The sequence below is a fragment of the Scyliorhinus canicula genome, chromosome 5 (genome assembly GCF_902713615.1).
Source record: "Scyliorhinus canicula chromosome 5, sScyCan1.1, whole genome shotgun sequence".
NCBI lineage: Eukaryota > Metazoa > Chordata > Chondrichthyes > Carcharhiniformes > Scyliorhinidae > Scyliorhinus > Scyliorhinus canicula.
In genome coordinates, this window is record NC_052150.1 from 41,961,812 (window position 1) to 41,978,968 (window position 17,157).

Below are 17,157 nucleotides of genomic sequence, written 5' to 3' on the forward strand. Positions count from 1 at the left end.
ACAGCAGCTGAAGAAGGTAACTCACTACCACCTTCTGAAGGGCAACTAGGCATGGGCAATAAATGCTGGCCTAACCAGCAACATCCACATGCTATAGATAAATTTTTAAAAACTAACACTGACCAAGAAAAATCCTTGAACCTAAACAAACCAAGCAACTTCAACTAAACCTGGGGCAGCACGGTGACATAGTGGTTAGCACTGCTGCATCACAGTACAAGGGATCTGGGTTCAATTCTGGCCTTGGGTGACTGTGGAGTTTGTACGTTCTCCCTGTGTCTGACTGGGTTTCCTCTGGATGCTCCAGTTTCTTGTTACAGTCCACAGTTGTGCAGGTTAGGTGGGCTGGCCATGCTAAATTGTCCCTTAGTGTCCAGGGGTGTGCAGGTTTGGTGGGGCTATGAGGATAGGGTGGGGGAGTGGGCCTGGGTGGGGTGCTCTTTCAGAGTGTCGGTGCAGGCTTGATGGGCCAAATGGCCTCTTCCTGTACTGTAGAGATTGTATGGATTCCAAGATATAACCTTAAACCTAAAGATGCCAACTGCTCCAACCAATCCCAGACAGGATATAACCTTAAATCTAAACAAGCCAACAGTTACAACTAACCCTGACCAAGATATAACATTAAACCAAAACAAACCAACGTTACAACTAACCCTGACCCAGATATAACCTTAAACCTAAACAAGCCAGGGCAGCAAGGTGGAGCAGTGGGTTAGCACTGCAGCCTCACGGCGCAAAGGACCCAGGTTTGGTTCCAGCTCTGGGGCACTGTCCATGTGGAGTTTGCATATTCTCCCTATGTTTGCATGGGTTTCGCCCCGCAACCCAAAAGATGTGCAAGCTAGGTGGATTGGCCACACTAAATTGCCACTTAATTGGAAAACAATGAATTGGGTACTCTAAATTTATTTTTTAAAAACTAAACAAGCCCACAGTTACAACTAACCCTGAACAAGATATAATCTTAAACCTAAACAAGCCAACAGCTATAACTAATGCTGACCAAGATATATCCCAAACTATAGGCAAGATCACAGCTTCTACTAACCCCAAATTCGGAAAGTAACCTATGTTCTGTCAACCCTATAAAATAAACGAAATGTAAAAACAAAGCTACCTATGGTCAATTCCATGGAAATTGTATTTGCCCCATCACTTCTATGAAATAAAGCTGGGAGGAAAACTCGCTGTTTTGATTCCACCCTTAACCTCAATTAATTCTAATTTTTAAAAAAGGTGTGTCTATCCAATCCAAATGCTGTATTTTGTTCTGGGACGGGCGAATTTAAAGTGCATAAAATGAAGAGAACACGATTCCAGAAAGAGCTTGCGTAAGGCGATTTTAGGGTCTGCCATTTAGAAATTGTTTTGTGAGGAGAAATTGGGTTTAATTCACCCAACTCGGCAATCAGGCGATTTCTTTCGGAATTTCCCAACGTCATGGGCCTGCCGCACAAAACTGGCCTTCTCTTTCTGCCGCCTTCAACCAGACCAAAACACGGTTGTCCTTTCTTACCCCGAAGGTAGAAGTTTCCCTAAGTGGGAAGGGTGTCTGCAAAACAGCAGTCGTGACAAAACCCACATATATAAGTAAAATCTCATTCCTTCGCTAAACCTCTGGCGTGAACTAATTTACGCCCTCCCCCGTGATTTACCATTGTAAGTCCGGCACTCCACATAATTCCAGTCTCTATGCGCAGAATTAATTTAAGTGCAACTGAGGACACGGTCCCAGCACAGAAATGTCGCCATCTTTACTTAGGAGCGGGCACAATGACTTCACTGGAAAGGAGAAATAAATACCAATAGCTTGAATAGACGATTCTACCAATGTTATTTGAGTGAAAATGTTCCTGCAAATGTTTCCCTATGGTCCCCTTTGAAATCTCGCAAGTCCTGTAAAAGTGGGGGGAGGGGGGGGGGGTGCCCGCCTAGTTAAAAAAAAACATGTCACGCATTCAAACACGACCCCCTTTAATAGCTGATCCACACACAGTCTGCCTCAGGAATACCAGCGAGTCGAGTCTATGCTATGCCACTAAAAGGTCTGACCTGTAACTTTGACTCCCAACCCCCCCCCCCCCCCCCCCCGTCAAAATAAATAGCTTACTATCTCCACCACACCGATGTCTATTTTCTAGTTTATGTCATGTCAGAACTTCCACTGCACCAACCTTAGGATTGGGGCGGAGGGTGGCGTATTGCCTAAGTACGTTTTAAATGTTATGATGGTCGGAAATGGATCCTGCTCTCCCGATGCGATTCCCAAAGCAGGAATAATGCGCCGTTCCCCGCTTGCTGTGATGGCCGGTACCCCTCCCCCGCGCCATTCATGAACCAACTGTCGCTTGCTGTGGCCAGAGCGGTTATGCTGAAAAGGTTTCAGCATCCGTGTAAAAGACCCCCTAACACTCAATTGTCAAGGGGAGTCGCAAGACTCTTTGTCATGGGTTGTGCAGAGGGGGGGGGGGGGGGGGGGCGAGGGGAGGAGTTGGTTTTGCCTGTTAATGCAGAGGTGGGGGGAGGGAAGGGTTGACAAAAACTGTGATTGAGTTGGTTGAAATGTTTCCCATATAGGTTTAAAATATTGGGAGGTAACAACTGTTGGCTCACACTTGCTATGTTCAATTAAAACGTGCATCCCTGTGGCCTGGCCTGCGAAAGCTTAGGAATATTAAAACAGGTCCCGCAGTTTGCGGTTCTCTAAATGTGTGTGTTGGGGGTTAACAGCCAGAGGAACCCTTCCGGCCTCCGTAGCCCCAGCTAAGATTGTGGAACTTTGTGAATAGCCCTGTATCCAGTTGCAGTGCACAGACCGCGCGTTGTTCCAAGACCGCAGGACCTCTTTCTGGTCCAGACTACACCACTTCCCCCCCCCCCCCCCCCCCCTCCTCCTCCGCCCGTCTAATCGCGGACTTCCTGGGAAAATTCAGGCAGCATTCAGACTCAAGTGAGTGAGTATTTCAGTTACAGGATTGGAAACCCACCGGGTGGGTGGGTGTGTGTGTGTGTGTGTGGGAAACTAACCCCGAATGCCCCGAACTGAACTCCCCAGTCGAATCTTTTTTAACTTCTTGGCTTCACATCTGTTTCGAGAGAGAGAGAATTGCGTTTTGGAAAGTAGATTATGTGAGACGTGGCGGACATTTTTTTTTAAAAAGACACCTTTCCTGGAAGATTGTGTACAGGCCCACAGTTTTGTAAGTTTCTGACGGGGGAGCCAGTTTTCTGGTTGAGAATCCGGCTCTGATTTAAATTTGTCCCATTTCAAACGACCCTTCCTTCTCTATGCCACAAGAGCTAAAGACACCAGACAACATAGAGAGACGCGTGGCTTGTTTATTTCGAAATTGACAAGAATAAAGTGATCATTAACATTTTTACTGACTATTTTATCCCCCTCCCACCCACCCACCTACACATAAACATAGACAGTGCTTTCGTTTTGGGTTGGTGGAACTTGTTTTTTGCTCACTTGTTTGGAATATCTGGTGAATGTTGTTTTCACTCACGTTTGGTGCGTGTCCACGTTTAGTGTACGTAAACGAGTTTTTTTAAAAAACAGATTGGCGCTTGTTCCCCCCTCCCCCTCCTTTCCCTCGCTTTCCTTTGCAGTAAAGCAGGGACTCAAGTGGTTAGGGTTCAGTTCCAGCTGATTTTATTTCCTTCTCTCTCAGAAAAAAAGAAACTATTTACAAGAGTATATCAACAATCTGACAGGCAGTGACTTGACACGATTAGCTGGTGTGACATTTTTAAAAAATGTGTTGAGGCATGATCATCTGACAGACTATACACAGCATATTGCACAGGATGAAAATTTTAAAATAGTTAAAATAAATGATTTTTTTTAAAAAACAACTAACAATCGGACAGCTACCGAGATTTTCTTTTTTCCCCCGGTTGCTGCCTTAGTGCCTGTCACGGTAGTCTGGACACATACAAGAACCACAGTCTTGTGGTTTACATAATACAGATTTAAATATACAAAAAGGCGTTCGCACTTTTCTTCCAACCCGCTCCCCCAATCAAAAAGAAACCCACAACAGCTAAACCTGATTTCGGAATTTATATGCTTGCTTCATGCCAAAACGATATATTCAGCGGACAAGTTATAAGAATGAATAATGGTTATCATCGTCACAGAATGAGGCGCGCAGCGGAGTGTCGCAAACTCGAATCAGTGTTCTCCATGTCCAGTGGCTGAGCACAATTTAAAGAGCGCCACATAATTGGTTACGAAGTTGCAGCATCCCTTTTTTTTGCGTTGGTGCCCAACTTCACAAAGCTCGAAGCAACTTGCAAAATCACGGTCCACCTACTCCCCTTGCATCTCGCTAATATTTATATATATATATATGTACGTGGAAGATGACTGCAGACATGAGCAATTTTAAAGGAAGCCTCAATGGTCATCTGTTTCTAAGTAAAAGTGTCCAAATGATTTTCCATTTTAAATACTATCAAGTAGGCATATGAAAGGAGGCTACAGTGGCCGAAGGAACGTTGTCGGTTTCAACATCTGTTCAAATACAGCCCCGAAGCCAATGTAAAGGTAACTGCAGCCTTAAATTACAAAATCTGCACATTGAAGTGTAAACATGTGGAATTTTAAAAAAGAGGCAAGGCGGTGGCATCGGCCTCTTTGTTCATCATCAGGAAATCCAAACAGCAATAAACACCGATTAACACCCCCTTTATATTTTTTACAAAAATACACTGAGAAAATAATCAAAAGTCTCATCTTTCTCTGTCTTTGTTTTAAAAGTGTCAAAGTCTACATTTAAATATAAAATTAAAAGTTTAACTCTAGCCCTTCAGTGAAGGAGATAAAACGGTGCAGGTAATTAACAGGCCTACGGGGGGGGGGGGGGGGGGGGGGGGGGGGGATGTCAAATGTTTGGCCAGTATAAATACATCCATATAAAATGGGCTTCAGATTACATTTACAAGGGAAACAAAACAATACGAGGATGAAACATCGGTGACTAGAAGTTCATGTTTGTTGTAAATTGTCGTGGAACACAGAACTTGTGAGAAATTTTGGTCCAGAAAATACAGTCCAGCGCAAAAAGATTTCAGTAGGGTCAGTGAATAGGTAAAAGAGCTGGTGACTTGGTAAGAATCATACAGAGCGCCATCTATCCGTTTTGATTCGCCCTGACACGAGTAACTTCAAGTCTGTGCAGAATCTGGAAAGAAACAGTACATGCTATGAACCCAGCGAAATCTAGTAATCCAACCACATCGTTCTGCTCGTGAAACACCCTCTTGGCGTGTAGCTCTCACGACTTTGTGTGTGTGTCTGTACCAATACAATTTGATTTGGCGATTTCATTCCAAACGTTCTCTCGGCCTTAATAGCGAAGCCCCGCGTTTCCTCCGTACGTGCAAATCAATTTCAGGTTTTCCTTTTCAGCCCAGAGTGGAGGCTGGGCATTTTATTTTCAATGGAATCTTAGTCGCTCCTAAAATACGTCGGCACATTTTTTTTTCTCTTTCGCTGAAGACTGGCGACCAAACATTCGGATCACGCCGCAATGTTACAGCACTTGGATCACAATTGTTTTACTTCACGATCCCTTTTTCTTCCCCCCACCCTCCTTCCAAGATTAAAACAGCAACAGTCCGTTCATTTCACTTGTCGCTTTCTAATACGTGAACACCAGATTTGAAATACTTGACTCCAGCCAGTCCCCTGAAATCATTTCGCTCACCTCAGGCGTGCAGTAGTCAGGGAACTCAAAGTGGGAGGCGGACTCCTGCTCAAAATTAAACTCCAGATCTCTGTCCAGGGACGAGCTCAGGTTGCCCAGCGTCATGCTCTCGAAAGTGGGGCTGGAACTAAGGTCCATGAGGTCGTCCTCGAACTCTTCGTCGGAAGACGAGGCCAGGGACGAGGAAGAGCAGGAGTGGGATGTGGAAGGGGTCGGCGAGATGGACCGCAGATTGCCAGGGTGCTTGCGTTGATCCACGGGCGAATCTGGGACCCGCACCCTTGTCCCGCCTGCCAGGTCTTCATAGAAACTGACCGGGTCGCTGGTCTCGGCTGAAGAACTGAGGGGTCGGGCTGGCTGGCACAGCGGCTGGAGAGGTAGTGCCCCTGAACGACCGCCTCTCTTTCAGTTTCTTATCTACAAGGTGCTTGGAAGCGGGGCTCGTCCGCGCTCTGTAAATCGCGTGTTGGCTGCTAGTGTTTGTGTTAGAAGTAGTGATGCCTGAATGCAGATGCTGGTGAATAACCGGAGACTTGGTGAGCGTGCCCAAGATGATCTTGTGCGTTTTGCTGGGTTTGTTAATGCTACTATTGCTGCAACTGCTCTTTTTAGCCGGAGGTTTAGTGTTGATCTTTTCCGTTTTCTCTCCGGGTTTGCTGCTTGTACTTTTTGCCTTCTTTCTCGGTCTGTATTTATAATCTGGATAGTCCGCCATGTGCTTGAGCCGCAACCTTTCGGCTTCACGGATAAAGGGGATTTTGTCACTGTCCCTCAGTAACTTCCAGCGCTTCCCCAAGCGCTTCGAGATTTCGGCGTTGTGCATGTCCGGCGATTGCTCCATGATCTTCCTCCTCTCGATCTGCGACCACACCATAAAAGCGTTCATGGGTCTTTTGATGTGCCCACTGGCGGTCTTGCACCAGCTCGGCTCGTCCGTCTTCTCCCCATCCGATGCCACCGAGTCCGCCGTGGGTGAGCAAGCTATGCCCAGGTCGGAAGCGCCGGAGTCGGTAGACTCTCCGGCGAGCACCGCTTCCGTGTTCTCTGCGTTGTTCGTTTGCTGCACCATGCTGTCTCTCTCTCTCTCTCTTTGTAAATATATTTCTGCCCTGTGGGCACTGAGAGGGGAAAAACAAGAGAGGCTTTTTTTTATATATAACTGTAGCAGTTTGGTTGGCTTGTACTTTCCTCCCTGTTATTACAGAGGCTGCTGTGCTTTGGGGGGAAAGCGAGCTGCTCCTCGCGCGTTCGCAGAGAAGAACCTAGTTTCTTGTATAAAATGTGTATATACTTTGGCACAACCTTCCCCCTCTGACCATGCGGGGAGACTGTGTTATATAAAAAACTTGTGTCTGCTGCTTAAACCAGACTCGAACTCGCTTCGCCTTCTTATCCAGTCCCAGGCATTGTGACGTCCCCTCAAAGGTGTCCGGGCCCCCGCCAATCACTGGGCGCCGTCCGCCCAGACCGCGTCTGTTTCCAACGCTGTCGAGCGCCCGGCCCCGCCCCCGCGCCACCCGATTGGCTGTCGGCCGCGCGGCGCGTGCAATGAGAAGCGCCGTGGCTGACCTCATTCCAGTTTACACTACCAACTTAAAGGGGGCATGGCCGCAAAGGCACTTAGCCAGCTCCTCCACCCCCTCCTCCACTGTACTACCTCCCTCCCTCCTTCCTCCACTGCACTCGCTCCCTCCTCCACTGCTATCCCTCCCTCACTCCACTGCACACCCTCCCCCCCCCCCCCCCCTCCTCCACTGCACACCCTCCCTCCTCCACACTCCCTCCCCGCTGGCATTAAATTAAACGTTGCATTATATCTTTTTCCTCTCTCCCCCAGACTGGCATCTGTCCGTCCCACTGCCTCAGACCAGCAACCAGCAAGCCGAATCCTTTTTTGTGCTATATCTTGCATACACACACACAGTTCTCTATCTGTGTGCGCGTGTGTCTCGCACACAAACAAGCAGCTAATCGTCTGATATTTAAGTTTCGGGCAATTGACACGAAACTAATGTCTGTGTTGATTCGCTTGCACTTTCAAGCCGGCGAGAATGCCAGACACTGTGAAGCTAATTCACAAAACATCACTGAGAGTTTTTTTTTGAACGTGTGTGTGCGTTGTGTGTGTATTCCGTGCCTTTTGTCCGCTCAGGTCTCCCTCTTTGCGCCCAGATTCATTTCAGCAGGACCGTGCCCGTATTAACGTGAAACAGATGAAAAATAATGAAGGCTCTGCCTTCGACATTTGTAGGTTTATCCATCTCCACCCCGCTGGAGAAGTGGATAAACGCTGGCAGCAGCATCAGAAGCCCATCATGTGGGCTGGGCATAGTGAAAGAGGCGCGTCCAATACATTGGGCTGACGACCACCCTTTATCGTATAGTCAGTTGCAGGAAGAAAACAAGGTGCTCGATGTGCAAAATAGGTTCGGCTCAAACGAAAGATTTGGGAAGTGTTATGGGATAGCACACTGGTGAGATGAGCAGAATGCATTTCTTTATCGCAACACCTAAGATAATAAACGTGCCCCGATTTTCTCCCCCCAGAATATATACTTAAGATATAATCTTATTGGCAGTTTTAAATGAACATCGGTGTGCCCGTTAAACGAATCACTTTGAATTCGGATTCTGACAAACACAAGTCCCTGCATTGTGCACATGCTTAGCTTGCATTGAAGTTATGTAGATGTAAGGAGTTAAATCACGCATGGTTTGAATTTATTGTATATATGCGCAAAGCACAAAAAAGAACCGAGAATGTGATACATGGAGACTGAACACATGTCTTTCAATACTTCACTTGTGTTGCTTCCAATATAAGACGCGAGGTGGCGGCACTGCGCCTATCTACTCATCAGACGTATGGAGGCGGAGCGGGGGGGGCGGGGGGGAGAGAGAAAGTAAGATGAGCTAGCGATCTCTTCTTCTTATGGTCCGGTGAAACCGAAAAAATGCTTCCCACTAGGTTTTCCCAATATTATTAAAAACAATTCAGCTAGTCCGTCCTCTTTCTTATTCACGATGAGCTGTGATTTGTGCTGTATCCCTGTGTTACACAACGTTTGATCTGACCTCGCTTTGTTTGATGTTCCATAGTCTTGCTTCAAAAAGCAATCCGAGTGGGGCATTCGATGGACCAGATACGAGGATTTCGACGTATCCGAGGTTTATACTCCTCCGGGAAGAGGTTACATTTCCCCGATTGGTGCGCGCGCGAAAAAGCAAAGCTTTTGATCCAAATGTCTTCCGCGAAACAACATTTTGCTGATTTCAATTCTACCTGTAAAACAAATTGATCTTTTCTGCCTATCTTAATGCCAAGGCGGAAGGGGAGACATTTGTTCGTCTTTCAATCAGGTGGGTCCAATGATCCGTACGACCAAATACACCGCTCCTGAAAACGAGGCAGGTTCATCAGTTCAATCTCAAGTTATAGGGGCATGTGAGAATGCATGTTCTGATCTGAACTGGCCCACGTTCATTGGCTTGTATTGTGTGTTAGTCAATATATTCACTCTATATTTATTACAGAGTGTCTCATTTATAGATTTCACTAGATATGTGATTGGCAATTGTTAGAATATGTTGAACGGTATCTAAAATCGATCAGAATGTACTGAAAGCACTCAGCAGGCCTGACACCATGGTTAGGATACTCAGGTCTTAGGGCCCATTGTCAGAACACCTCACAGGATGGAAAGAAGAACCAATCTTCATCAAGTTGAGATGCCGGCCTTGGACTGGGGTGAGCACAGTAAGAGGTCTTACAACACCAGGTTAAAGAGTGTTGTAAGACCTCTTACTGTGCTCACCCCAGTCCAACGCCGGCATTCCACATCATGACAACAACCGCGCAACTTCAAACAAACCATTGTTTGCAGCAAACTACCCAACCTTCAGAACAGCGAGCACGATACCACACAATTCAGCCCTGGCAACCTCTGCAAGACGTGCCAGAACATTGACATGGGTACCACCATTACACGCAAGAGCAGCACCCTCCAGGTACGTGGTGCATAGTCGTGTGACTCGACCAACGTTGTCTACCTCATACGCTGCAGGAAAGGATGTCCCGAAGTATGGTACATTGGCGAGACCATGCTGACGCTGCGACAACAGGTGAATGGACATCGCGTGACAATCACCAGGCAGGAATGTTCCCTTCCAGTCGGGGAACACTTCAGCAGTCAAGGGCATTCAACCTCTGATCTTCGGGGAAGCATTCTCCAAGGCAGCCTTCATGACGCACAACATCGCAGGATCGCTGAGCAGAAACTTATCGCCAAGTTCGCGCACACATGAGTATGGCTTCAACCAGGACCTTGGATTCATGTCGCATTACATTCACCCCCCACCATTTGGCCTGGGCTTGCAAAATCCTACCAACTGTCCTGGCCTGAGACATTTCACACCTCTTTAACCTGTGATTATCCCTCTCTCCAGTTGCTCCCTCTGGACCTGTGAAGACTTAATTACCTACAAAGACTCGCAGTCAAAGTATCATCTTGCATCTTAGACTTTGTCTATATATATATGTTTCTGGAACGCACCTCTTCATTCGCCTGAGGAAGGAGCAGTGCTCCGAAACCTAGTGATTCGAAACAAACCTGTTGGACTTTAACCTGGTGTTGTAAGACTTCTTACAAACTTCATCAAGGCCTTGGTTAAATGCCACCTAATCGTGAGAAATGTGGTTGGCACCATTAATCAGAGGTGCGTCGATCAAACAGGGCGATGAAGAATGTATGAAACTGGCATTGACTCCGAAAAAGGCAGTGTGGCTGTCGGAGATTAGGAGGGATATTTGTCAAAATTGAAGTACATTCTGCATATGACCAGCCTCATTCGCTTCACCTCTAATATTTAATTATTGCCCTTAAATGTCATGGCAGAGAATATTGCGGTGGAGGAATGTTAAGAATATGATTACTTGGCCCAGGGTCTCTGTCCGTGTGGAGTTTGCACATTCTCCCCATGTCTGCATGGGTCTCACCCCCACAGCCCAAAGACATGCAGGGTAGGTGGATTGGCCATGCTAAAATTGCCCCTTAATTGGATAAAAAATTGAATTGGGTACTCTAAATTTAAAACAAGAGTATGATTACTCTATCATCAAAACTGTGATTAAAAAAGAGCTGTAATGAAAGACTTGTATTTATCTATCACCTTTCAGACCCTCAGAATTGGGCAAAGCGCTTCACAGCCAAAGTGTGTTTGGAATGTGCACACTATTTTAATGGAGGAATGGTGACAGCCAATGTGACCCACACAAGGTTCCACAAATAACATTGTGATGATAACCTGATAATCTGTTTTTTCGAGTTTTTAGTTGGAACAATTTGCATTTATGTCGTGCTCTTCATAACCTCAGAACATTTCAGAAGCCTTTACCACCGGTGAAGTGCTTTTTGAAGCACATTCACTGTTGTAAGGTAGGAAGCGCATTGCAAGCTCACACAAAAAGCAATATGATAACGAGCCCAGAGAATAAACATTGCCCTGGTCTTCAGGAGAGACTGTTCTTCAAAATGAATCTTTGACGTCTAGAGTTCAGTTTAATGTCAGTGCCCCTCAGTACTGCACTGGAGAATCAGTCTAGATGGATTCTGCAATGGCATAAAGTCCCACCAGGGGAACATCCAATAGTATCACCAAGAACTAGTAAAAAAATCTCTATGTTGATGTTTCCCCTGGCAAGTGAGTCTAAAACCAGGGGACATAATCTCAGCATAAGGGGTAGGCCATTTAAGACTGAGACAAGGAGACATTTTTTCACTCAGAGGGTGGTGAATATTTGAAACTCTCTACCCAGATGGCTCAATCATTGAGCATGCTCAGGACAGAAATCAATAGATTTCTGGAGACTAATGGCATCAAAAGATATGGAGATAGTGCTGGAAAGTGGCATTGAGGTAAATGATCAACTGTGATCTAATTCACAGACAATACAAAACTTGGCAATGTAGTAAATAACAGTGTAGTAGCGTACTCCAGAAGAATATTGACAATTTGTGATTCAGGCAGACATATGGTAGAGGCAATTGAATAAGTGTGAAGTGATCACTTTAGGATGAATGCCATGAAGTGTATATTCTAAATAGTACTACTGTATTTCAGTTGGCTGGATGGCTGGTTCATGATGCAAAGTGAGGCCAGCAGCACAGGTTCAATTCCCATACCAGCTGAGGTTATTCATGGGGGCCACACCTTCTCAACCTTGCCCCTCGCCTGAAGTGTGGTGATCTCAGGTTAAATCACCACCAATCAGCTCCTCCCCTCAAAGGGGAAGGCAGCTTATGGCCATCTGGGACTATGGCACTTTACTTTTACTATTTTGAAGCAGGGTGAAAGAGCAGTGACCTGAAGGTGCTTAATCACAAAATTTGGAAGACTGCCGGGCATGTTGTTAAGACGACTAAGAAAGTGTATGGGGCACTTGGCTTTGTCAAGGGGTGGGGTGTAGTGAACACAAAAACAAGGATTTTATACTATAACTTTACAAATCACTGGCTGGGCCTAAGTTGGAGTATTGTGTTCAATTCTGGGCACCAAACTTTAGGATTGTTGTCAAGGCCTTGGAGAGGGTACAAAGGAGTTCTATCAATATAGTAGCATGGTTATTAGTTATGTGAAGAGTGTGGAAAAGCTGGAATTGTCTTTCTCAGAACAGAGAAAGATAAGGAGACACGAATAACGTTTGTCAAAATTATGAGTGGTTTTGATCCAACAAGTGTCAACAGTTTCCTATGTCAAATAGGGCTCTGGTCAAAGGTTACAGAGTTAACATAATTGGCATAATTTAGGAGTTTTTTTTATATAGGGTTGGGTTCACTAATGTCCTTGAGGAAGGAAATCTCTGGTCCTTTCCTGGTCTGGCCTACATGTGACTGGGCGGCACAGTAGCACATTGGTTAGCACTGTTGCTTCACAGCTCTAGGGTCCCAGGTTCGATTCCCGGCTTGGATCACTGTCTGTGTGGAAGGTCTGCCTGTTTTACCAGTTTCTGCGTGGGTGTGCTCCGGTTTCCTCCCACAGTCCAAAGATGTGCAGGTTGGGTGGATTGGCCATGACAAATTGTCCAAAATTCTATGATTAACCTAGGACAAAAGTTCGGCGCAACATCGTGGGCCGAAGGGCCTGTTCTGTGCTGTATTTCTCTATAATCCTAGTCCAAAGATGTGCTGGCTAGGTGGATTGGCCATGCTAAATTGCCCTTTGTGTCTAAAAAAAAGGTTAGGTGGGGTTACGGGGACAGGATGGAGGCGTGAGCTTAATAGGGTGCTCTTTCCAAAGGCCGGTGCAGACTCGATGGGCCAAATGACCTCCTTCTGCATTATAAATTCTATGATATATTATCCAGATGCACAGCAATGCGGTTGACTCTTAAATGCCCTCTGAAATGACCTAGCAAGCCAATCAGTTATATCAAACCACCACCACCTTCTCGAGGGCAATTGAGGATGGGCAATAAACATTGGCCTTACCAGCGAAGCCCACATCCCATCAGTGAATTGTTAAAAAAGATGTGGAAAGCACTACCTGTCAGACTGGTGTTTGCAGATTCCATGGGAACTTTCAAATGTGAATTGGACATAGATTTCAAAATAACTAATTTGTCGGGTTGGAGAGGGGGAAGTTGTGAGGTGAGACTAAATTGGACAACTCCTTCAAAAAGCCTGAACAAGGAGGACGGCCTGAATGACCTCCTTCTATGATGGAAGGTTCTGTGAATCTGTTCCAACCCACTCAGTGTCGTTTTGGCCATCTGACAATATAGCCCAATCCAATTTCCTGCTCACACTCTATTTCTCTTAATCATATTCCAATTCGAAAAATTCTTCAAAACCAAATCCTTCTTCAAAAACTATTTGCGACAATAAAAATCGCGCGTTCAAGCCGCCGTGTGATGATTTTTGAAACCTCTCATATAAATCAGAGGATTATTCTTAGTCCAGATGAAGTGCATTTCAGAACACAAACCGAATCTTGCAATTCGTCAACTTGCTGCTTGCCAACTTGTCCCCCACCCTCTCCTCTCCCACTTTCCACAAACTGCCCCAGTTGTAGCTGGCCAGAGACGAGCAGTTGATCTTTTTTTGTAAAATCTAGAGCAACAACACTACCCTGGACCACACACGCGTGTAACTGTATACCCAGTGGATGTGGATTAAAACACACCGGAAACCCTGTCGAGGGACCTTCTAGAAGCAAGTAAGCACATATATTCGATTACTGATTCTGCCAGTTTAAAACATATAGAGATACTTATTGTTGACGTAACGGGGAGCGGTGTTACAGAAAACTGTTCAAGGCTGATCGTTCAGGAAAGTGCATTATGGTAGCTGCCGTTCAAACCTCTGAAAAGGCCAGCAGAAGTTGCCTCAGGGTGTGGGTTTGACATCCAAAAAGGATGAACGGACGGACTCCTGGCAAATGCGATAATGGAAGCAATTGCGAGCTTCAGATTATCTAAATAGCTCATTCTCCTGAAAGCTCCATCAGAACCCCCCCCCCCCCCCCCCCCCCCCGACTCCAACTCTCCGGAGAATGCCGATCAGTAACAGTGGCATATCCATAGACAGACAGGGCAACGACCTCCAACCAATATGACAATTAGCAGGCCAGGGACAACGCTCCCCGTCTCCATCCCACCCCCACCTGCCCGACCCGACCGAACCCCAGGGGACCCACGGACGAATTGATTCAACCCTTTGAGACTCGCATCGCCTCCAGCAGCGGTGGTGCCATGCCAAGAAACCTAATGCTGCTCCGGCAAGCTGGGGGTATTGCAACAGCAGCAGGGACTCACACGCTGCATGTAGCAATGTGCATTCTGAAACATGGAATTGAAAAGTGAAAGAACAAAAATAAAATGTCAGAAGTGTATGTGTGTGTGGGGAGGGGGGGGGGGGGGGAGTTGGTGGTGGCTGATCTACGGCTCGGAGCTAACTTTGAAAGGAAGCGATCGCAACACCTGCCTTTTTCCACTGCTGAGTGGCAAGATGTTAAAGAAACGTCGAGCAGCCAGAAGACTGGACCGGTCAGGAGGGTTTGCACTGAAGTAGTTCAGGGTGGAAGGCTGGGCGGGCTCGGGGCAATTCGCGCGAATTTATCCCCGCGGGGCAGGTGCTGCAAATCAGTGCGTGGATTGGGGCCATCAAAGAAAGCCGCCGGCAAAGACAATGCATTGTATCATTTCGAAATAAGATTGTCGTTTGCCGCCGCGCAAAAGAATATTGTATTTTGTAACCATATCTGTTTATGGGTGAGGGGGGAGGGTGGAAGCTAAGGGCCACCAAACCCGCAGTTTCATAAACTCGAGTCTGTTTCCCATTCAGGAATAGCAGTGTCTTCCTGCGTTTAAGATTGTAAAATTAAATTAATGATGCTTTCCTCAAGTGACAGCCCGGCCAAAAAAATAATTATATAAAAAAAAGAGGACGGTGGTGGCGGGCGCTTTGGCGGACAACGACAACCTTTGATAGGTTGTTTCTGGCTGTTGCCGAGCGCTCCTGTGTTCAGCTGTTGCCGTGTGAGGGAGAGGGAGGGAGAGGAGCAGCAGCAGCAGCAGACTCTGCAGCAGCTGACACGCGAGGGCCCGCCGCCCACAGGGGGCACGTGCACTGCGAGAAGGGCGACAGGTGCGGAGCGCGCGGGGCGGGGCCAACAGGTGAGGCGCTGGCACGTGCCAGCCTCACCTGGGGAGCAGGCAAGTCGGCGGCCGCCGCCAACTCAGGCGGGCAGAGCCCCCATCTGCTCCGCCGCGGCTCGAGGGCGCATTCTCCACATTTACTACTCGTTGTTTCTTTTCTCTTTCGCAGGCACGGACCAAAAACAAGCCGCCCGTCTCCAGGGGAGCACCTCCCACTTTAAGGCGCCGCGAGGCTGAAAACGGCATGAAACATAAAACAGCGATACCAGTCTGTCAACCAACTGTTTATATTTTTGGGCCACGGATGAGTTTAAGTGGGAGTATTTCTCCCAAGGACCCGATTTAAAAGTGCCTTAATTTCCCTGAACGTTTGACTTTACAACCTTATAAAAATGCAGTGCTTTGGTCCTTTAATTAGAATTTACGAATTTGGTGAAAGGCGGTTACCCCCACTCACCAGACTTGAACTCTAATGTTATGGCTATTTCCAAATTTTGCTTTTTCAATTTGGCATTGACTCAGTCTGTTGTGCATTTGTTTTGCAAAACAGGAAGTTGCAGACAAGTCTTGCCTTTGTCTCCACCCCAGGTTATTATCATAGAATTTACAGTGCAGAAGGAGGCCATTCGGCCCATCGAGTCTGCACCAGCTCTTGGAAAGAGCACCCTACCCAAGGTCAACACCTCCACCCTATCCCCATAACCCAGTAACCCCACCCAACACTAAGGGCAATTTTGAACACTAAGGGCAATTTATCATGGCCAATCCACCTAACCTGCACATCTTTGGACTGTGGGAGGAAACCGGAGCACCCGGAGGAAACCCACGCACACACAGGGAGGATGTGCAGACTCCACACAGACAGTGACCCAAGCCGGAATTGAACCTGGGACCCTGGAGCTGTGAAGCAATTGTGCTATCCACAATGCTATCGTGCTGCGGGGATCCATGCTTCTGTTATCTCTGGGTTCCACTATTCCAATGCTCTCCGAACTGACCTTCTCCCCAACCCCACCAGCTTCCAGAAACCTCAGCATAATCTTAACTCTGCTGCCCATCCGCCCTTCATCTTTGTGCTCCCAATCTGGCAATGACTCAAATTTAGAATTTTCATCCTTGTGTTAGAACATAAGTGACAGGAGCAGGAAGAGGCTATTCAGTTCCTTGAGACGGCTCTGTATTCAAATCCCTCCAGTTCACTGCTCCTAAACTCTTTAACCTCTGAAAGCCTAAATCCTAAATGCTGAACCATATGACCATATGAGATGTAGCAGCAGAAATAGGCCAGTTGGCTCATTGAGTCTGCTTCATCATTCAATGAGATCATGGCTAATCTGATATAATAGCCCTCAACTGGGCAGCATAGTGGCACAGTGGTTAAGATTGCTACCTCACAGCGCCAGGAACCCGGGTTCATATCTGATCTCGGATCACTGTCTGTGTGGAGTTTTCACTTTCTCCCCATGTCTGTGTGGGTTTCCTCCCACGGGGAGAAAGGGAAAACTCCACACAGACAGTGACCCAAGGTCAGATATGAACCCAATGCAGTCCAAAGATGTGCAGGTTAGGTGGATTGGCCATGCTAAATTGTCCCTAAGTGTCCAAAGGTTAGGTGGGGCTATGGGGATAAGGCGGGAGATTGGGCCTCAGTGGAGTCCTCTTTTGGAGGGTCGGTGCAGACTCGAAGGGCTGAATGGCCTCCTGCTTCACTGTAGGGATTCTTTGATTCTATGAACTCTACTTCCCTGCCTTATCCCTGTAACCAGCGATTCCCTTACAGAT

The 17,157-nt window shown here is 46.8% G+C and overlaps 1 protein-coding gene and 1 long non-coding RNA gene across 3 annotated transcripts; one reads left to right on the plus strand and one right to left on the minus strand.

Annotated features, from left to right (window-relative positions):
* Positions 1 to 2,890: 2,890 nt before the first annotated feature.
* On the plus strand, positions 2,891 to 16,083 carry LOC119965935. Of its 2 annotated transcripts, none has more exons than XR_005460638.1 (3): positions 2,891 to 2,953; positions 13,833 to 13,934; positions 15,545 to 16,083. It is a non-coding gene; the product is annotated as an uncharacterized LOC119965935 (long non-coding RNA). The 2 variants fall into 2 exon arrangements; XR_005460639.1 differs by having other exon boundaries at positions 2,897 to 2,957.
* LOC119965933 (transcription factor SOX-4-like) lies at positions 4,874 to 7,147 on the minus strand. The gene is given in 2 exon segments (XM_038796962.1): positions 4,874 to 6,066; positions 6,068 to 7,147. Coding segments are annotated over 2 exon segments (1,134 nt in total). The 5' UTR covers positions 6,790 to 7,147; the 3' UTR covers positions 4,874 to 5,654.
* Positions 16,084 to 17,157: the final 1,074 nt, after the last annotated feature.